We start from the raw sequence: 23575 nt of genomic DNA, 5'->3' as shown, positions 1-23575 counted from the left end.
TCAAATTAAGCCATAAAAATAATTATTTTTTTACAAATCTAAAAACAATTAATTAATAATATAGTTAATTATAAAGATACAATATATTTAATAAAATTAATGAGTTTAATTACAATTAAAAATCTACAAATATTACTGCAGTACGAAGTGTCATCGAAATAATAAATACAGGGTGCGTCAGATAAACGGCCAATTGAGTGGCTTAGAACCAGAGGTGACTATACAACAAATTCACTCTTTTGAGGTAATTGAGGGTAAAGTTAATCGGTTATATAAATTTTTAAATAAAGTAAAATAACTACATTTTATGGTTTTTGTATAGGAGAAACTAAAATAATTCAGGTAGACTAAAGCAAAAAAATATTCAAAATTAGATTTATTTTTAAAGAAAAAAGGAAAAAAATGTCGTATAGGCCTTTTTCGCACTAATAAAACTGAAAAATATTTTGAACCGAAAAAAAAGTAAAAAAAAACTTTTACTCTACTGTTATGCCTCTTCCTTCGAGAAATAATAAATCTAACTGCATGTATGGATTTGTTTGAAGGACGGCCACGTAATTATTGTTCAATAGTAACCTCGTTGTATGCCACTGGTTGGCAGTTATAATCATAATTTGCCTAATTTTCTTGACTAAATAAAAATGACTTATTTGGGATATACAAATGACGATTTTTTAAACTTAATTATAATTTACGGCGAGTGTAACAGAATATTATCGATCAAATCATTAACCCTTTCCGACACGGCGTACACTGTAGTGTACATATACTTCAAATGCTAGTAATGGGCTATTTCCGAATCAACTCTCTGTAAGTCATGCGGCACACTGTAGTGTCGTATGACAAATTGCATATAAAATCGACGCATCACATCAAAACGTTTATAATCTAATGTTTTGTGTAAAGTGACCATTCTTAGTACAGTGAATATCACGTTGGCGTATAACCTCAAATTAGTTATAAGTGTTTCTGGTGTTTTTTGCGTGTTTATCAAACTGTTATATTTTTCTCGAGTCTATTGTACTTTCAGGTTATGAATTATTGGTTTCTTAGAAAACTTCTAATATTTTGATAGCATGAAGGTTTACAAATATGTACTTTACAGTGTATATGATGACTGACAGACGGTACTGGAAAAAACCGTTAACTGAGAAGGAACTTTATGAAATCATCAATGGAGATAATTCCGATTTAGAGGAACTAGATATGGAAGAGGATAATTACTTTGAAGATCGTGATATGCAGTGTAGGGTTAAGTGGGACTCTTCTTAGTTTTTTATTCCTTTTTCTTTAGCAAAATTGTGTGATATTATAGTACTGTTGTTTGTAGATGAGAATGAATTGGTGGAAGGCGATATATGTGAGGAACCAGAAAAAGCTGCGCTGATTGAAATTGTGTCCGAATCACATGATATTCAAGACACGCAAATGCAAGAAATACACACATGTCAGACAGCACACGAATTTGCAAGCAAATACCTGAAGTCACAAAATTTAATTGAAAAAGAACAGATCAGTTGGATAAAGGGGATCTATGAAATGTCAAAAAATATTCAGTTTTATAAAAGTAAGAAACAAGAAGTGATAAGTTTACCCAGTCCAGTAGAAATTTTTTACCAGTATTTCACGGATGAGCTCCTCAATATCTGCGTAGAAAAAACAAACTTATATGCTGTTGTTAGCTCTGTGCCAAACTTTCCCGCTACAAACATTGCAGAAGTCAAGACATTTTTTGGAATTCTGTTAATAATGGGTAATTTGAATTATCCGAGAGTCCGAATGTACTGGGAACAAAAATTTGCAGTTTCTCTAATATCTGAAAATATGCAAGTAAACAGATTTTTCAAACTACGAAATAGGATGCATTTCACTTCCAACGAAGATCAACAGCCGGAAGACCGACTGTGGAAAGTACGCCCCCTTTTCAATACCATAAGAAAAAGATGCAGGCAGTTGGAACCGGAGGAGGTATATAGTATCGATGAACAAATGGTTCCTTTTAAGGGTGCTGTGAATATTAAACAATACATTAAAAATAAGCCGACGAGATGGGGTATAAAATTATTCCTATTATGTGGGATAAGTGGAACAATATATGATTTCATCGTCTACCAAGGTGCAAATACAGAACTGAAGGCAGAGTATATGTTGTTTGGCCAGTCTCCGGCTGTAGTAATGCACCTATCCGAGCAAATACCTCCAGGAGCACAACTTTATTTTGACAATCATTTCAGTTCTTATTGGTTATTTCAATGGTTGTCAAAGAAACCAATATATGCCGCTGGTACAATTCGGTTGGACCGCTTTTCTAAACCACCTTTTACTATGTGCCAAGAGAATAAAAAGAAATACCAGGGGTTTTGTCGAGAACGTTATCTGCAGAAAATCTGGTGTTGTACTAACCAAGTGGATTGATAGCGGAGTTGTTACTCTGGGTTCCAATTTCGTTGGAGTAAGTTCTTCTGATGTATGTCGAAGATGGGATAAGAAGATAAAAGAGTATATTGAAGTGACACGCCCCAAAGTAGTTTCTCTTTATAACAATGGGATGGGAGGTGTTGACAAGTGCGATTTTCTTATTTCTTTGTACATATCGTTTATCAGAACAAAGAAATGGACTGTTCGATTAATGTCACATGCTGTTGACATGGCTGTCACCAACAGCTGGTTGGAATATAGAAAGCAATCGGAGGAGCTGAAAATACCGCAAAAAAATGTCGAAATGTATTGCTCGAAATCAAAACTGTTTTACAGATTTTCATACCAAATAAATAGTTTTTGTCAATTACAGTCTTATAAATAAAAATTATTTCATATTGATATGTGTCTGTTAATCATTGTGTACACTGCAGTGTACATGACGTAACTTCAGAATGTCAAATTTGACAAATTTCCTGAGAAGCTTAAAAATTGTAGAAAAATATTTCTAATAATCGCTAAAACTTAAAAAAAAAATTATATATCGTTTTAAAAAATTCGTGTCGGAAAGGATTAAAACTGTAAAACGTTTGTCGAACAACTGTTTCCAGTTTGGTCAGTTTAAAAGTAAAAGGACCCACGTTGATAATAAAGATTTACAAATAGATATACTGGAATATGTTGCAGCTAATCCAAAGTCATCCTTACGGTAATATGAGCAATTGTTACAGGTATCGACTCGAACAATTCACATAATTTTAAATAACATCATTGCACCCTTTATTCGTGTACACTAGCTCAACATTTACATCCTGGAGATTATGAAAGACGTATAGAATTTTGTGAATGGGTTTTAATGAAATGCCAAGATCCAGATTTTAGAAAAAAAAAATTTGGTGTGATGAATCAAAGTTTATAAAAAACGGTATGTTTAACCACCATAACAGTCACTTCTGGAGTTAAATAAATCCTCAGCTCACGCAATACAGTAAATTTCAAACATTATTTTCGTTGAATATTTTTTGTGCTGTGAAAAATAATAAGATAGTCGCTCTCATGATTTATGACAAAAATTTAAACGTACCTATAACGGTTATTTTGCCTACCACATAGGGTATTACTATAGGGGGTTGAAAGTTAGGGACAGAAATTATTGGGGTGGAGATAGGGCAAGCAAAACAAACCGAAACGTTTGCGAACCGCTACTCAGGGTTTATTCGGAGAGCTGAGGTCATGGATAAGTGAATAACAAGAGGACTGGATTAGAGTCCATTTCCATTATATTGATAGCACATTATGTATGCAAATCTCTAAACTGTTGATACGGGTGACTCAATAAAAAATAGATATTTGTCAACAAGTTTACAGAAGTATATAGGAAAAAAATTTTAAATTGAGTACGACCACCAGGTATAAAGGTTGAAGCAGAATAGAATACAATAGTTTTGAGGGTTACTAATCCCTAAATATGTGTGGTGTCGGAGTGATGGAGATTAACAGGTACTAATGAATTTGAAAGAAATGTAAGATGTTTATTTTATTGGTTATATATAAAATAATTTGTGGCCGTAACAGGGGCCGATTTGTAAAAAAATGAATATTATTTTAATCAAATTCCATTTCAGATTCACTGCTTTCTTCAGAATCTAAGGAATCTTCAACTCCAATGTTAATTATTACCGGTTCCAGCATTGCATCAGTCATATTATCCAAATTCCACATTTTATTTTTTTCCTTGTGAGCATGACTAACAGCATTTTTCCAATTTTCTGGAGTTACTTTTGATAAGGAATGTTCTAATAATTGTTGTAAGTCTTCTAATTTAAAAATTTTGTTGTTGTGTCCGACTTCACCCTTTACTTGAGACCATATATTTTCTATCGGATTCAGATCACAGTGGTATGGGGGAAACGTAAAATAATTACATCACGGTTTAATGCCATTTCATCAATTATATATTTTTTATAAGCTGCTTTATGTTGCCTTACAATAGGTGATAATTCCTTTTTTGTCGAATTCTCCTTGTACTCAATTGCGTGTTTATTCAACCATTCGATTATCTCTCCTTTTTTCCATGACGTTGTTGGCAATTTTTCTGCTAGTCTTGAATGGTAACTAGCATTATCCATGACTATGACAGAATTTTTTGGAATTAAATCCAACATTTGCTCAAAATATTCTTCAAAAACGTCAGAAGTCATTTCCTCGTGGTAATCTTTAGTTGATTTTGAGGCAAAACTTAATAATCCATCATTGACAAAACCGTATTCGTTTCCGATATGGGTTATTATTGGTCTGCGTCCTTTTCCAACGGGAATATTGTTTATTCCAGTAGATACACCTTCGATGAATGCCTGACGGGAGCTTTTCACATTTGTATCAACCCATAGATATGGTACAGTATGACCTTCATTTAGCCAAGTCTCATCCAAATAAAAAAATGTTTTCCCTTCTTCTCGGTAGTTTTTAATAGTTCTTAGATAATCTTGTCTCCAACATACAATGTAATCTTTTTCAATTAAAACGGATTTTCTTCTATTCTTTTGCCAACGAAATCCCATCTCTCTCAATAGTCTCCATAATTTCTTGTTGCTTATGATTGGTAACTCTTCGTTTTCCCTAATTAATGTTTGGATTTTGTCCAATGTTGGAAATTCTTTGTTAAAAAAAATTAGTGAACGCTGCGTCTTATCATGTTTTTATGTATTTCTTCAATTTCCAAGGGTTTACTCCCTCCACTCTTCTTGGGAGATGAAACAGTTCCTCCTTTTCTTTCTTTTAGGAATCTATAAATTCCAACCCCTGTCATATTTGAACACATATTAACGATTTCACGAACATTACTTAAAGGGCGTTGATGTACAAGTGCATCGTGTACATTTAATATTATATTTTTCCCTCTTAGACTAAAGGCACCTTTAAAACTACACTTAACCGGGATAAAACCTGTTGTCGACGTCATTTTTAAATGCAAATAACAAAATATCGACACCAAAAACGTAGGTAGGTAAGACATGAACAATGTACATCTACAAACTAAATGGAAGATGCAAACAATTTCTAATTTATATTGTTGGCATAAGCTGTAATGTGGCATAAAAACTACTTAAACTATCATTTGTGAAGCCTTATCAGTAATTCCAGGTAATCGTTCAAAGAAGGTATTCTTTTTGTGTTAAGCGATAACTTGTATAGAAAACAATAATCACCTTTAAATTACTGTTTACATTAATTTATTTCGTGAAACATTGAATTCTCTCGTTAATCACCCGTGTATAATTAACAATAATCGTGTGGCATATATACCGTTTTTTACGCACAAAAAAGGTATAGTGAGATTAGTGGACAGCTATTTTACAGACGATTTTTTAAAAGATAATGAATTGTTGACGGCATCTTAAAATATTAATTTTTTTTATTTATTTCAAAACAAGTATAGGGTGACGCCTATGGTTTTTTGACCTGTTGAGGATTTGCATACATAATGTGCTATCAACCTGATGGAAAAGGACTATAACTACGAAAAGTAAAGCAAAAAGGGTACTTACATAAATCTCCCGGACAAACACGATACAAGAAAGTTCTCAAGCTATTTAAAATGGACGCCGCTTAGAAGAATCTTCTTACTGGATGAAAGAAAAGGCCCTTCCTTCCTAAAAAAAATACAAAAGGGGGTTAGAAACTTTTTTAACAGAAATAAACAAAATGATTTAGGGAAAAAATTTAATATTTATTGTTATCTCACGACAAACAGTTACAAATATCAATAATAACAATAAAATACAAAATATCAAAAACAAACTCACTATATTCTATCTGTTTACAAACTCTAGAAGTTGGAGATACTACAAATTATCTTATATACTAAAACGCTAAGCCCTTTTCTTGTCCACCACTTTACTCAAAAACCATATTAGATAATTAAAATATTTTTGCGGAATATTATTAGTATCACGTATGAGATTGTCAACATATTCTTTTGGTACAAAAATTCACTTCCGGTTTTGAGATGACCGGAAGTTAAAATTTACTTTAAGTTTTAGACCCCACAATGTATACAGATTGAACCAATTTAAAACGGAACATACAATTTAATATATGTCTGTTTGAACTGCATTTGAAATAGTGGACCAATATAAAACTTGGACAAAAATAAATACATACCCGGTGATAGACATTGTATAAAATATCGTTCAACTATCTGTCTCCTTTAAAGGAAAGAGGAGTTTGCCTAATAGTCGGAGAGATAGAGCCGAAATTTTGAACTGATCAGTCATATGACATTTCTCTATTGGAATATATTCATTGTATCTGGGTTAAGACTTTGCCTTACAGGCGGACGTCCCTCGTGGTACAGGGGGTGGCTATACAGGGATGAAGTTGAAATTTTTTTCGGAAAAATTAACGATCGATAATATGGCTGAAAATTTGCCCAGAGTAAGATCTTGGTATAACTAGACGAAATCCCAAAGGGCGGACGCGAGAGTGGATACATAAGGGGTGGCGGACAGGGGTGAAGTTGCAATTTTTTGGGGAAAAATTAACGATAAGTAATATGTCCGCCATTTTCATGGCTTATTATTTAGCCCCTAAAAACTCTAAATCCAAAAGGGCGGACAGCTGGGTTGGTACAGAGAGCCACAAAACGGGGTCAAATGTACCACTTGCCTGCGCATTTTAGGTCTCGGTAACAATTTTCAAACTGATTTTATTATGATATTTTTATACCGATTGATTTGAAAATTTGTATGCTCACTGCTGTTACTATTCTGAGAAGCGTCAAGTAGAGTTTTCCTCAAAATTTTCCAAAAAAATTTCCGTAAATGAAAATTTTCGTAATTTTTTGAGGTAAAATCTAATTTGTAGAATCCTTTTAATTTTCTGTAAGTTATACCATGATTTTTTTCCAAAAATTTTCAAACGATTTTTCCGATAAGAAAAAAAAATTTAGAAAAACTTCGTCATTTTTCTCACTCTCATTGATGTTATCACATTTATAATCTTCGTCACTTTTACTTTCAATAATATCACATTCATTATCTGCTTCATTTTCAATCACTACTTCTCGAACTGATTCTGGCATCTGAGGTCCACTAAACCATTTGAATTTATATGTTTCATCTTCAAACTCCCAACCATGTTCTTCAACAATCAATTCTGTTGGTACTTTTTTATGAGCATTTGTCCAAATATTTGAAATATAATGAGCTCGCAGTAGATGTTGGTGTAATTCATCTTGACATGGTGGTAAGCTTGAAGCATCGAAATTTTTTAGTTTTTTTTTAAGGCTCGTTCACATCATGCAACTTATACTGCCGGTTAAATAGTAAAAATCTGACATCGTTTACTTTTCTTTTTGGAATTGTTCTCGTCAGTCCTGTTCCATATAAGTGACTAAGGTTTCAAAAACTTCATTACAATCGAAGTCAGTCAAATCGAAGTTGAATAAAAGCATCTTGATACTTATTACATTTAGCGCATGCGTCTAGAATTACTGATCTAAATGAACGCGCATCATTATTATTTTAATATTTTAAAATAATAATGATGCAAAATTAATGTCCAAACAGAATTTGTAAAATTATAATTAACTAATGAAAAAAAATTCAATCAACTTGAAAGTTAAAAAAAAATCGGTTGCCTGTAAAGTCGGTTTTACGGGCGAAGATATTACGTGACAACTTCTTTTTCTCGGTAGAATATTTATTGATATGAATATTATTAAATTGCACAATAGGAACAAGGAATTGAATGAAAATAAGAATTGCACAAATTTTAACTATAGAAATATATTTTGTTTACTAAAACATTGTACATGTAAACTTAAACTTAACTAATTTCTATTTGAGTAATTTTGTTGAGGATAGGACGATGATAGGAGAAATATGAAATGAAAGGAAGTGTTTCTGCTGTAATGTGTCTTGAACGCCAAGAACGCTCGAGAAAGACAGAGACACAAGCACGGAAGCACGCACCGATTCAACGCGCCTAATTCTCTAGTGCTGCGCGCGCAGCGGACCGATCATGTTTGAGTGGGAGAGAGACGCAAGGCATTCGCCGGTCTGGCGGGCCTCTCTCTCGTTCGGTGACTCACTGTAACAGACGTGAGCGGGCGTTACACTTTTTCATGAATGACTCCGAGCCACAACCTAATTTAAGACGTTGTCACGTCAAAAAAATATTGAAAATATCTACAAAGTAAATTTCAAAACTTATAAGTAGAGTAAATATCAAAACTTATTCAAAATTTATAATTCCACTATTAAATTGATTTTTATTAATAATTATTTATAAAATGTTAAAGGAATTCTACAATTTGAATTTTACCTATTGATAAATAGAAATAATATATTTTGTATTTGATTATTAATGTAATAATAAATCAAATTTTTCTTATATCTGAACAATCATTATTTATGCAATGTAAATTTAAAAACCTTTTTATTGTAATAAAAAATAAGTAAAATTACTATTTGTTATACCAAAAATATTTAATAGTTAACATTATAAATTCGGCCCTATCTCTTGGACTATAAGGAAGCGATAAGTGGATTGACAGCATAATAACTGCTTTTTAAGTCTAGTTTTTCAGTGATTCTAGGCAACCTATTTGGGTGGAGTTTTGACTTGTTCTTGAATGAGTTCCGAATCCAGTAGCCCGCTGAAGTATTGGATTTTTATAGTATAATTATTTGACAACCTTTTGTTGGCCAACCACCTAGAGCGGAGTTGAGCCGAAATACATTGATTTCGTATGTTCCGTTTTAAATTCGTTCAATCTGTATATGGATATAAAGGTCTCGTCGAGACGAATCTAAATATGTACTTCCGGTTGCGATCCGACACCGGAAGTGACCCGAAACGCGCATAAAACGTCAAGATAGAGCAAATCTGACACCGGATTCGTGATCAGCATGCAACATTAACTGGTAAATGATAGCCATGTCGACATTTGATGAACTAAAATTTTTTTTTACTTGCATTATTATTGATGAATGTTATGTATATTCTTGCTTATATTGTTTGTATTGATCTCTTAATTTTTCTCGCAAAATAAAAATTTCATTTAAAAAACTCGATGTCGAGTTGGTCCGCTAGTGTTAATTAATTATGTTAATTAATTAAATTATATTAATGGGCGACAATTTGTAACTGAAAAAATTAGAAATGAAAAATAGCTTTTAAATGGAACTATCCACAGTGGTTAACCTTTTTTAAGAAACAAAAACAAAAACAAAACAAAATCTCAATTATGATTATGTATTTACCAAATGTCACAAAATAAAACTAGCTGTCAGAGGTCAATATTAAATTTTAAAACTTGAGAACAATTAATATAACAGCTTAAACACACCCTAACATCTATAATCTTACTTATTACAATTTTTTAACCTGTTGTGAAAGCAATTATTCAACAAAACAGATTAAAATTTATGTGGTTATAATTTACAAATGTTATAATGTTTAATTTACAAATGAAAGACTGTTTATTTTTACATGAAAAAAGTTTACCCATAAAATGGTACCTGGTATTTCACTAAATGTTAATTTTTTTCTTTTGAAATTTCTGGGGTTAGAACTGGATTTAGATTCTCTGCCACACGAATAAATGCATCTCTAACTGATGACCTGAGACATCCAAAATGAGAATGGAAGCTGTTCACTGGGACACAAAATTTGACACCCGGCTTCTTAAAAACTCGAATACAACTGGAATTCAGCTGGAAACATGTGGTTATCCTTCAAAGTTGTTGTAACCGCCGTTCTACAAATGTACGGTTAAAATCCTATTTATCTGACACGCAGAATATCCTAAAAGCGGCTCTCGATTCAAAAGAATACCGAGGAAATACACATCTGTGATGTATAAACAAAGTTTAAAATGTGTTTACTCTAGCGATGCAAAAAGATTGAAAATACTTTTTCGGGGTTTTCACTTACACAAGATGATTTGAAATGCTACAAATGGAGCGCGTTACCACAACATTTTACGGCAAGTAATTGTACCAACACTACACCCTTTACATAATAATAAAGCTAACGAGGCTTTGTTTCAACAAGATGAAGCACCGGCTCACAATATTCGAGAGTCGGCACATTGCTTGATGAAAGATCCGTTTCTCTTGTCACCAAGATCCCGTTGTCACCGTTAGATTAGGTTCGATATTTGGAGATGTGTTAAAAATAAAGTGTTGTCTAAACCTGTCACTACTGAGAAAGCTATAATAAATAAAGTCCTTTAAGTTCTTAACGAAATAGATAAAGAACAAATATCAAGAGCTACTAATGAAAATCTGATTAAAAGACTTCCTAAATGATTGGATATAGATAGGTATAGGCAATACTAATACAGATCTATAGTGAAAAATATACTTTTCTAAAATACTGAATCACATACAGGGTGTCGCATTTGATAAAAAAGAAATTAGGCAAAAATTTAGTATGCCGGTTTTATGCCAATTTTGACAGCACCCTGTATAATGAAAAAGGCAAATTTATACTGTAAACGATAATGCTGTATCTGGTGAATAAGTTAATAAGAAATTTAAACTTTTATTCAAATTAGGTACATTAGAGGATATTGAACTTTATATACATGGTAGAAAAGTGTAATTTTCATATGAAAACCATTATGGTATAGGGAAGTATTAACAAAAAATGTACAGAATAACGTGAATAGCTTTAAAATTAAAAAATATACAGGGTATTTCGATAAAAAAGAAGTTATAAGCAACTTTCAGTATAACCGGAAGTAGCAAATAGATGAAAATATTTTCATTAAGTAGGTCACTTTTCAAAACCTCTTCATTCCAATTTTCATGATTCACTTACCTTTAGTTTTTGAGATATTTCTAATTGGTCGTTTATCTGCCGCACCGTGTATACGTGTCATCTAAACATACCTACATGCGATCATGTAAAATTCATTTCCAAGACGCAATGCAATTGAAATGTACAGGATAAACCTGATTGGTATACAGCTAAGACTGTGCAGATTTTATATACTAAAACGCTAAGCCCTTTTCTTGTCCACCACTTTACTCAAAAACCATATTAGATAATTAAAATATTTTTTCGGAATATTATTAGTATTACGTATGAGATTGTCAAGATATACTTTTGGTACCAAAATTCATCTTATATACTAAAACGCTAAGCCCTTTTCTTGTCCACCACTTCACTCAAAAACCATATTAGATAATTAAAATATTTTTTCGGAATATTACCTATTAGTATTACGTATGAGATTGTCAAGATATACTTTTGGTACAAAAATTCACTTCCGGTTTTGAGATGACCGGAAGTTAAAATTTACTTTAAGTTTTAGACCCCACAATGTATATATGGATCGAAAGGTCTCGTCGAGACGAATCTAAATATGTACTTCCGGTTGCGATCCGACACCGGAAGTGACCCGAAACGCGCATAAAACGTCAAGATAGAGCAAATCTGACACCGGATTCGTGATCAGCATGCAAAATTAACTGCTAAATGATATCCATGTCGACATTTGATGAACTAAAAATTGCATTCCGGTTTTGAGGTCGACTTTCGGTTTCGTTTTTATTAGTCAAATCAATAGAGAATTCAACGTAGAGTTCAAAAATATAAGTTCACGAAATTATCATTTATAGTTTTTGAGTTATTGATAAAAATATTTTTACTTCCGGTCATTGTATATATTGTATATTTTTCTCGCAAAATAAAAATTTCATTTAAAAAACTCTATGTCGAGTTGGTCCGCTAGTTTTTAATATGATACTAATATTGTTCTGAAGCTATTTTCTTTTGGCATCTTAAAGCAATTACTATTTTATTGGGAATAAGCCACAATTGAAGTTGAAACTAAGTTTATTTACGTTGTAATTTCCACTTCGGAAATCATTTTCAAAATACAAACATTAATAAATTAAGCAAATTTTGTTTTTGGTTATCTTTATTTCGTTATTTTCCTTTTTGTATTTGCTATATTCTCTTCAGATTTTGGGGATACTGTTATTGGTCTATCAATATTATCATCATCATCATCATTATCATCCAGCCTTTATTTATTACGTCCACTGCTGAATATAGGCCTTAAACTCCTCCATTCTTTACGATCTGTTGCCAATTTTTGGTGATACGCCTGATATCGTCAGCCCAACGTGTATGGCTTCTTACGTTTGTCAGCTCTTGGCCTCCAATTTGTAATTTTGTTCGTCTATCGTGAGTCATGTATTCTCGCTACATGGACAGCCCAGTTCCTTTTCAGTTCCGCTGTCCGCTCCACAACATCAACAATACTCGTGCTTTCCTCGAAATGGTTAAACTTTTCGCCGCCTGTCGTTACTATTCTGTAGTCCCAATTGACCATCTTAAATGCATACTCTAATACCGTAAAGAATAATTTCGGTGACAATGTATCGCCTTGACTTATCCCAAGTTTTAATTTGATTGGTCGGGTTTTATCGTGTATTTTAAGAGTCATAGTGGCGTTTTTGTAAATATTGTAAATAAGTTCACTATACCTATGATCAATTCTGCTCTCATTCATAGTTTCTATAAGGATGTCTATTTCGATCGTGTCGAATGCTTTATGAAAATCTATGAAAGTGAGGAGAAGAGGTTTGGTATATTCTATAGATTTTTCAATGAGTGTCTTTACTGTATGGAGGTGATCATTGGTACCATAATTTGATCGAAATCCTGCCTGCTCTTTCGGTTGGTGGAAATCTAATTTTTTCTCCAATCTTGATGTCACTAACCCAGTGAAGAGCTTGTATATGTGGTTCAACAGACTAATAGGTCTATAATGTTCTAGGTCCTTTCTATCTCCTTTTTTATGCAAAAGGATGGTTGTAGTATTGTTCCATTCTTTGGGAACCTCTCTTTGCTGCTAACATAGGCTGAACAGTTTCCTTAATTTATTTAATAGCATATCTCCTCCATTTACGATAGTTTCTATTACAATTCCATCCTCTACTGGGGCTTTGTTAATTTTTATTTTTATCAATGCGCTTGTAAATCTCATCTACCTTTATCTCTGCATTAGTTCGGAACCTTGATTCATGATCTTATTTGAGATATCTGTTTGTATTTCTGTTTGATCTTCTCCTCTACTTCTATCTAATTCCCCGTATAACTCTTCGACGACCTGTATTAACTCGTATCTACGTGATATTATTTCAATTTGTGTGTTTCTTAATTTATGAATTTCAAATTTCCCATTCGTTAGGTTTCTACGTAGAACTTTTAGCCTGTTATTTTCCTCTATAGTGCGTTTAATATTATCGGTTTTAAATTACTTTAAATTTTTCCTGCTTGTCTTCGAAACAGTTTTATTTATTTCTCTCAGAGTGTGACTGTCTGCATTCTTATCGCTTCTCATTTGTCTTCTTTCATTAGCGTTTCAGTATATTGAGTTATTTTACTATCTGATTTTCTTTTGGGACAGTGCACTCGGTGACTTTCTTGTAAGTTGCTTATGATGCAATTATTCATGTCGTTAATATTGGTTAATATCTAATGGGGGTGTCCCGATACCACTAGATTTTTTTTGGGCGAAACGTGTTTGTTGGACGGAACGTGTTTTTGACCTTGTTTCTTCTTTTAGAAAAGCAACCTTGCACTATTTCAACTAGAAGGCAAATTATTACTTGGTTGACAACAAACAAGATCAAGTATCAGGCAAACTCACAAAACCTAACTTATTACAAATTGCAAAAATAAATAGAAAAGAAAAGAGTGTATATAATTATTGATGTCCTAATAAGAGAACATGGCCATAAAGTGTTGAGACTACCTCCTTATCACAGCGAATTCCACGCTGATGAATTAATTTGGGAAAAATGCAAGTCATTTTACAATAAGTAGGTATATTGGTAGAGATGGATATTCCCATAGTGCTGTTATAAATATGTGGAAAGAGGCACTAAACCAACGTAACACAGAAATTTGGGAAAACTATGTAAGACATACTCATAACATTATTAAACGTGGTATATAAGAGGTATATCCGAGAAAAACATATCGTTGACATTATTATTTAATTATTCATAATGGGCACTGGTAATATAAGTAGTCGGAGTAACTAGAATTGAAGATTCAATATCCTTTACTCCTTCTTGAAAGATTTCCCCAGAGTGTATGTTGAACAGCAGGGCTGATAGTATACATCCCTATCGGACCCCACGTTTGTTTTTATTTCGTCGAATTCTCCTGCCTGTGTACGGATAGATGATGTTTGATTCCAATAAAGATTGATAATAATTCTTAGATTACAGGTATTTCTTCCAATATTTATTAACATCTCCCCCAGCTTGTTGTGACTTATTGTATTAAACGCCTTATGGTAATCAATGAAGCATGCATAAATATCGCAATTCACGTCTCTACATTATTGAGATTGCACTTTTATGCTAAAGAGAGCCTCTCTCGTATCCACTGCAATCAGAAAACCAAACTTTGACAGTTGATTTTTTCTTAGCACAGTCTATATATTTTTTTATGTATGATTTTAAGAAGTAACTTTAAAAGATGGCTCATTAAGCTGATGATCCGGAAATCACTGCAGGATACGGGTTTTGTTTTCTTTAGTAAAGCAATAAACGTCAACTTCAGCCACGTGCTTGGTATTATTCCGCTTAAAGTGTTATTAAATATTTTTGTTAGACGTCAAGTACCGTCGATATTAAATAGTTTTATGAGTTTAGCATAATATGCATTGTCAGGTTCAGGAGCTTTGCCATCTTTTAGTTGTAATATTTCTTTTTCCACTTCATCCGCTCCCACCAAATTCACATAATGGATTTCAGAAAATTTAAAACTTTATTGCATTTTGTCTAAATTTGTCCGCAATTTTCAAGTAAATTTTTTGTCTAGTATAATTCCCAAGTATTTGACATTGGTATCCACTGGAAAATCTATTTCATTAATAGTCATTTTCTGAATTGATTCCATTTTATGTCTTTATATTATCTTCTGTCAGTCTTTCTATTGCCACTTTAATATAGGTTTGGAGATAAATTAACAATCTGTGGGTGGTATATATTAACGAAAATAACTATTAGTTTATGTACATTTATTACGAGAAATAATTTGACCTATAAATTAAACACCAGCTTCGTTTTTTATCCATGTACGGAAGAAGGCGACATTAACATAGACTGATGGCTCATCACTTTTTACACAGTCATGTTCACCAAAGGACACAATACCAACTAGTGTACCATTTAGTTCTAAAGGACCTCCCGAATCGCCCTAAAATAGTTAAAAATCGTATTAATTATTACATACTATCAAATCGAATAGCACTACGTTAGTAATTCAAATATATGCACTAAGAAAGGTTTGCAATTATTCAAAGGTATTGTTTGCATAAAAACCAAACTTATCTATCAGGATGTGTCTAAGGATTTGGTACACGATGTACAAAAATAGGCAAAAATTGTGAAAAAGAATAAAAAAGTCACTTTTGCAATTTAGTGGTACTATTTTTAAATACTAGTGAGAATGGTTTATCCAAATTGTATAAACTACACATTGCGGGTCCAGTTAATATCTCATGTTTAATTGACACATTCAACAAATAAGTGTATGATCTTTTAATAATTGATTTTCTCACGAAAACAAAAATAAATATTTAGCATAAATAGCTTAAAACATTTTAAGTTAGTCACTAACATACAATTGTACGCACAAGTACATACTATTTAAAAATAGGTATATTACAATACATCTAATTTTAAGTCAGTAATATTTCATTAATAAGATCTGTGGCTAATGAACATAATTCGAAGCCAAACCTCTGCACACATACATAGATAGTAAGAATGGTTGACTGGTTATTGCGATAAAGCGAAAATGCCTAAAGATACAAATAGATTTTAAAATATACCTATATTTAGGAACTATTTGATGACGAAAGATCAGAAATTTAAATCGAAGATGTATCGACTAGTCCAAGCATAAATTTTGATGAAATAAAAACAGATATAAAACTAGCAAAGAATAGGAAAGCAATCGCTTAAGCAATTTTTTTTTCAATGCATTCATTTTTTTCAAATCCTGAGAAAACTAACAAATATTTTTAAAACATTTAAACGAAGAATAAAAGATCACATTATTACCGAGGGCCGAAAGTCCCTTAGACTAAACAAAAAGTTTTTTTAAATGAGATATTTGAAATTCAAAATCACACTAAATTTTCACCCCTGTAACTTATTAGAATAAACATTATTTCGGCCCTCGGTAATAATGTATTCTTTCATTCTGCGTTTAAATTTTTAAAAAATATTTATTAGTTTTCTCAGGATTCGAAAAAAAAACAATGTATTTAAAAAGCATTGGCCCGAAATTTTGCGCCTACGCTCTTAACCCAGATAATCCTGACATAAGAAATAGTATTAAAACTGCAATTTTTTGTTATTAATATGTTTTATTTGGAACACTTGAATACATTACTGTAATAATATTGCAAAAAATCGCAATGTACACAAAAAAAATTAGCGTCCTACATCTAGGACGTCAGGATCAAGCACTACCATTTGTGTGGTAACTCACAAAACAGCGTACATGGATACCAACATCACATTTTTGACATCTTGTAGTTGTTTTTTTATGGCAGTAGCGACATCTAGTTTGTTTTTCTTGATCAATCACATAATGATGCATTCCATCGAAACGAGAATCGGCATTTTCTCTTCGACTTGGCCGTCCACAAGAAGATGAAGTCGCTTTTGTATAAAGCTGAAGAAGTGAAGTTGCAATGCGTCGTCGAAAAGCTAATTGATCCAAAGTGCCCTGATTGCTTCGATGTAGTTGCCAAGCATTCTGTATAGCCAAATCGATACAGTGAGTAAACAAACAGAAGTACCACTTTTTTCCTCTAATACCAGTTCTATATAAACTTACGTTTTGATCGCATCGATCTACGCCGCCCATATTTCGATTATATAATTTTACCATAAATGGTTGAGGAACAAGTATCGTTTTTTTTTCTTGTCGCGAATATCGCTTTACTTGATGAATAGGATTCGTACCAACTGCGTTCGAGCAGAGCGATACAACACTATTATCGTGCCAGCTGACAATTGTCAATTTCTTATTACCGTCAAACTTAGCATCGTACGAACCTCTTTCGTCTTTTTGTAACTCCTTTGCCGATTTCAGCGGATTTTTTGGTATTCTGTTACTTCTTATGGTTCCTGTTCCTCTGATATTTTTTTCTGTCAGCATTTCAAATAAAGGCATTGTACTAAAAAAGTTATCAAAAAATAAATGAAATTTTTTCAGCTCCCACTTTGATCTAAGAATGTCAAGATAACTGAGTACCACACCTACACCGACACCAAAATCCTTGTATTTAGGCGATACGTGTGTTGATGCTCCCTGGTATGGCTCAAACCACGTTATGTACCCATTTTTGTTACATCCAACCCAAAGTTTATATCCCCATCTTATCGGTTTACCCTTTATAAACTGTTTACAGCCGTGACGCCCGAAATAAGGAACCATGACTTCATCAACACTGTGGTTCTCTTCTAAAACTGCATGTTTTAAAAAATTTTGATTTAGTAACCTAAAGAGAGGTCTAACTTTACTGAATTTATCAGAATGATCCAAATTATTATTATCGGCTATATGCAGAACGCTCATTATAAAATCAAACCTATCCCTAGCAAGTGCCCCAGAAACTAAGGAATTACAGACGTCTCTATCCTTTTCCCAATACATCTTCTTCCTTGGGTATTGAGCATAACCACTAAGAATAAGAATTCCTACGAATGCTTTGATTTCTTCGATACATATAGGCTTATTTTTCTTATTTTTCATACTTGCATATCTATTGGATTCGACAACCAGTAAATCAAAAATTTCTTCATTGAACAACTTCATGAACCAGTCTATGGGAGTATCTTCTATATCAATATTGAGATCATTATCCTTTGACCAATCAAGTATTTCTGCTTCCTCTGAGGTGGTTGCTACTTCAGACCAGTGGTATTGCCGTGGAATTTTCAAAACTTTCTCAGATTTAACAGAATTTGATAATGGAATATCATCATCCGAGTCTGAGTCAACCGAACGAGGTACATGGATTTCAGCTACTATTCTCAACATATTTGAAGGCAAATTATCCGGAGACACGTTTTCTTCATCACCAGAATCCTCATCTGTTTCAGCGGCATCTTCCGGAGGTAAGAGAATTATATTAGCTTGAGAATGAGGAAATTCATCTTCTTCTAACATCTCCAAGGCCTCATGTAAAGAAAAACCCCTGAAACAATAAAAGCAGTATGTTCATAACACTATCAACAAATTCTTTTGGGCTAAATACTAAGTAAAATAAACAAAGAAATCCAATGATTACAATAATTACTCAAAATTATAATTTTCATGCCATAATAGTACATAATCCTGACATCCTACATGTAGGACGGTCAAATTTATCACCACCTGGCAGCCAACTGGCAAACATTTTGGATAAAATTATTTCACGATTTGGAAAAATGAACACTTATATACAAATAACATCATAAAAAAGTATATTTTATTAAAAGTTTAATATTCATTTCTTACCTTGCAAATCTGATTCCATGCTCAGCCATATTTTACGTTTTTTACAACCGCACCACAAGTAGACGTTTCAAGCGATAGGAACAAACTAAACAACAATGGGACGATTTGTCCTTGAGTAACATTTTGTGATAGACGGCGTTATCAAATTTAAACAGGGCCGTGTTCAAAAATGATTGAAATTAGCGTCCTACATATAGAACGTCAGGGTTATTAGGGTTAAGAATAATGCACTTGAGAATCTACAACAGAATAGAAGTACAACTAAGCGAAACACAGTTTGGTATCAGAAAAAACCTTGAAACCAGAGTAATCTTACTCAGTTTGTAGGTCATGGTTCAAATATGTAGGGATATAGAACAATCGGTTATACAGTGTGACCGTAAAGTATGGAATAAATTCGATATTTCCTAAATGAAAAGCTTTTTAAAAAAAATCTAAATCATGTCGATTTTTAAGTTTAATGTTCTACAGTTTAGAATAATACTTCATTATACAAGGTGATACACATTGAAGTGATGACGTCATAGGCTCTTTTTTTAAATGTAACACCCTATGTTTTATGACATTTTTAGATCGATAAAAATGAGCTGATTCCAAAGAAGTATAATACTGAGGGTCTAACGGATATCATTTGAAAGATATGCGCTTAGAAAATTAATTTTTATTGATTTCTTATATTAATAAATTATACATAAATTATAATTAATAACTTAAAAGTAATCCAGTAATTAATACATAGCCCTTGTTGTATTTGACAGTAACCCAAACGTTGTACAAATTCTTGTAGAACCTTGTTTATGGTTTCTTAAGAAATATTGTTTTTTTCTTCACGAATTCTTGTTTTTAAGTCATCAATATTTGCAGGTTTCGTTTTATAAACAACCTTCTTCAAATGACCCCACATAAAATAATCCAAAGGATTAAGGTCTGGCGACCTTGCTGGCCATTCAATATGTCCAAGACTTTCAATCCACCTGTTCGGAAAAATTTCGTTTAGGTACCTTCTAACATCTGCAGCATAATGCGGAGGCGCACCATCCTGTTGCAACCATAAACTTTCATCTTAACTAAAGTAGGTATGAGATACCCTCTTAAAAACTGAAGGTATGCTGGCCCGTTTAAATTACCTTCGAAAAAGTAGGGTCCGATGATTCTATTTCTTACAATGCCAGCCCATACGTTTACCTCTTGCGGATATTGTGTATGATGTTCCCGCATCCGGTTGGGGTTTTCTTTTAACTAGTATCTACAATTCTGATGGTTGACCTAGCCAATTAATGAAAATGTACCTAGGCTCATCAGAAAAAATAATATTTTGAACCAAGAGAGGGTTTCGGTGACAGTTATCCATCATTGTTTCGCAAAATTGTATTTTTTTACCTGGATCATCCTCCTTTAAGTCCTGTACAAGTGTGCATCTAAATGGGTACCATTTTTCAAGTTTTATTACTTTGTGCACCGTTGTTTTGCAAACATCGAGATCACGACTAACTTTACGAGCAGAAGTGTGCCTATCTTCTTTAAAAGCAAGTAGAACATCTAATTTTGTATCATAATTTACAGAGGGATGACCTGATTTGCGTGCATATTCAACCGTACCAGTTTCTCTAAATTTCTTTTTAATCTTACTTACTGTTGACCTCGTTATGGGTCTTTCTGAATATTTATCATTAAATAAATTACACACTTCCATCTGAGTGCGCGATTTGTCTCCATACCCAATCATCATGAGTATTTCAATTCTTTGCTTGACACTCAAATTCATTTCTACTTCAAATTAATTCTAAGCAATAATACAAAACATTCACGAATTAATACAATTATTGTACTACTTAATTGTTATTGAACGTTACTAAAAATAATTACATTTCACTAAAAACTAGTAGTAGGCTACTTTTTGCAATTGATAATAAATAATTTATTTTCTAAGCGTATATCTTTCAAATTATATCCATTAGACCCCGAGTATTATATTTTTGGAATTAGCTAATTTTTATTTATCTAAAAATTTCATAAAATATAGGGTGTTACATTTAAAAAAGAGCCGATGACATCATCTTAATGTGTATCACTTAAATCGATTGAATTTAAAAATCGACGTGTTTTAGATGTTTTTAAAAAGGAAAAAAAGGATTTTTCATTTTGGAAACATCGAATTTATTCCATACTTTATGGACACACTGTATGTATTTTATTAACATAGAAAATGCCTTTGACCGGGCTACCCACGACAAACTAATCGGTGTCTTGAAACAGGCTGGAATTGATTGCTTAGACCTTCATGTTTTACAAAATTTCTATCGGCATGAATTTGTAAACAAACGAATTGGTTAAAACATAAAGGAAGCCGTAAAAAGGATTTTTCATTTTGGAAACATCGAATTTATTCCATACTTTATGGACACACTGTATGTATTTTATTAACATAGAAAATGCCTTTGACCGGGTTATCCACTACAAACTAATCGGTGTCTTGAAACAGGTGGGCATTGATTGCTTAGACCTCCATGTTTTCAAAAATTTCTATTGGCATGAATTTGTAAACAAATGAATTGGTTAAAACATAACGGAAGCAGCAGAAATACGACATGGAGTGAGGCAAAAGTGTCGCCCCTTCTTTTTAAAATCTACTCCGAATTTATTTGCAAAAAACTCTTAGATGAAGATGAAGGCATTAAAATCAACGGGATTAATGTCAATGATCTCAGATACGCAGACGATACGGTACTGATTGCTTTCAATGAAATAAAGTTGCAATGACTTATAAACAGGGTGATAGAAACACAGTATCACCTATTTAGGCGTTATTAGGCAACGATAACTTAGATATGAGCAAAGAAATAGATCCGCCTTTTATAAATTAAAGAAAATTCTCATTAATAGAGATATTAATGTGAACCTTTAAATCAGATTAATAGGGATCAATTCAAAAAACCAAGACAATAGTAATCTGCAAAGAACTAATCAGATGTAAAATAGAAATTGATGGCATTAGTATTGAACAAGTAATGGAATAAAATTATCATGGAATTACACTGTTGAGCTATAGAGAACTCAACAAACAAGTAGTGATCAAGTAAAAGAGAAAATAGACTGACAAGATGCCTTGATAATATCATATGGCAAAACCGACATTATTATTAACACTGAGATAAAAGCGTACATTTATAAAGCCACTTTGAAACAAGACACCATATAGCCACCATAAAAAGACTATTGGAACAATTACAGGAAATATAGTGAGAAAACAAAATAGGAGGGAAGACACTAGAAAAAAATGTAACACACAGTGTCTAAACGAATGGACATACAACAGAAAAAAAGAATGGAAGACTTACAAAACAGAATGTGGGAGACCCGTGTGGTCAAAATAGTAAGAGATAAATCAACCATCGGTAGAAGAAGTATCGCATAATCGCACATAAGATGGAATAACAACTTTCCATAGAGGTATTAATCCGCCAATGAACAAGCAGAAGTGCTTATAAAGATTAAAATAAAAGAAAATAACAGGACCTCATTTACTTTTTGTACCACTACCAGAAGAATACTACGGGGAGAAAATAATTCTATTACATTGTCGCATTGTAAAATATGTTACAAGAGGACATATTCTTCTTCTTCACGTGCCGTTTCCATTTCAAACTTAGGCTATTGCTATTTTGATATTAAATGCAGCTGAACGGAATATTTGATTGGAGTTAAAATCAAACTACTCGTAAATTACATTTCGCAGCCAAGACATCTTTCTTCTCTATATACCACTTCTTTCTACAGAGGACATACGAGTATATTATATTGAAAAATAAAACTTCTTTTAAACCATAAATTATAGAATTTCTCAAAACTTTCAATAACTGTTTTTAAAAATATCTAGATATAGTTTGTTTGGAGAAATCATCTACACAAAGAAAGGTAAGGTGATGCAGTAGAGAATAGTAAAGTTACCAGTAGGAAGGGTAACATAGATTTAACAGTACTAAATAATTCAATTTAAATAAAAAACTTATTTTACTCTGATCATCAAGATCAAAATTTTTTTTATTTGGATACTAATTATGTTCAAAAAAAATACTATTATGTGCTACCATTTAAAGGAGTGCATTTTTGAGAAAGGAGTGAATTTGTTTTTATGCACTAGGGTGCATTTGAGTTAATTTTATGCAGTTTTCATACATCCACACATACAGAAAAGTTGTTCAAAATTAAATTTCGCATCGAAATGTCACCTTTGAAATCAGAGTTTTTTTTGACAAAAACGTATTTAAAAAACAAAGCAGAAAAAAAAGGACACAAGTAATTTTTTTTTGTCCTATAACTTTTTTCCACAGGGGTATACGTATAGGCATTACTTTACAGAAAAAAAACTTTTATCCTTCCTCTTGAAAATAACGTCGGGTAAAAGAATTCAGGATATTTTTTCGCAAACATTATTCTATAAGTTTTTGCTACGCAGTTTTAGGTGCATGCAGTGGTAAATTTAATTAAATTACCTTTACAGTGGTCTATAGTAGAAGGTTCTAGGACTAATTTTAAGTTTTACGTCTATTTTTTAAATTTCTTATGCTAACTTTTTTCTTGTACATTTAGGTATATG

At 32.4% G+C, this 23575-nt stretch overlaps 1 protein-coding gene across 2 annotated transcripts in view; it reads right to left on the bottom strand.

The window, feature by feature from the left end:
* Positions 1–15469: 15469 nt before the first annotated feature.
* Positions 15470–23575, bottom strand: part of LOC140438947 (trypsin-3-like) — a 97669-nt gene continuing 89563 nt past the window's right edge. For both annotated transcript variants that reach the window (XM_072528582.1, XM_072528586.1), the window contains exon 6: positions 15470–15657. In XM_072528582.1, coding sequence (XP_072384683.1) covers positions 15508–15657 — 150 coding nt within the window. In that variant the 3' untranslated portion in view covers positions 15470–15507. The remainder of the gene's footprint in view (positions 15658–23575) is intronic.

Source organism: Diabrotica undecimpunctata, chromosome 1, assembly GCF_040954645.1.
Source record: "Diabrotica undecimpunctata isolate CICGRU chromosome 1, icDiaUnde3, whole genome shotgun sequence".
Lineage (NCBI taxonomy): Eukaryota > Metazoa > Arthropoda > Insecta > Coleoptera > Chrysomelidae > Diabrotica > Diabrotica undecimpunctata.
Note: the sequence above shows the minus strand (reverse complement) of the source record. Positions and strands in the feature narration are given on the sequence as shown.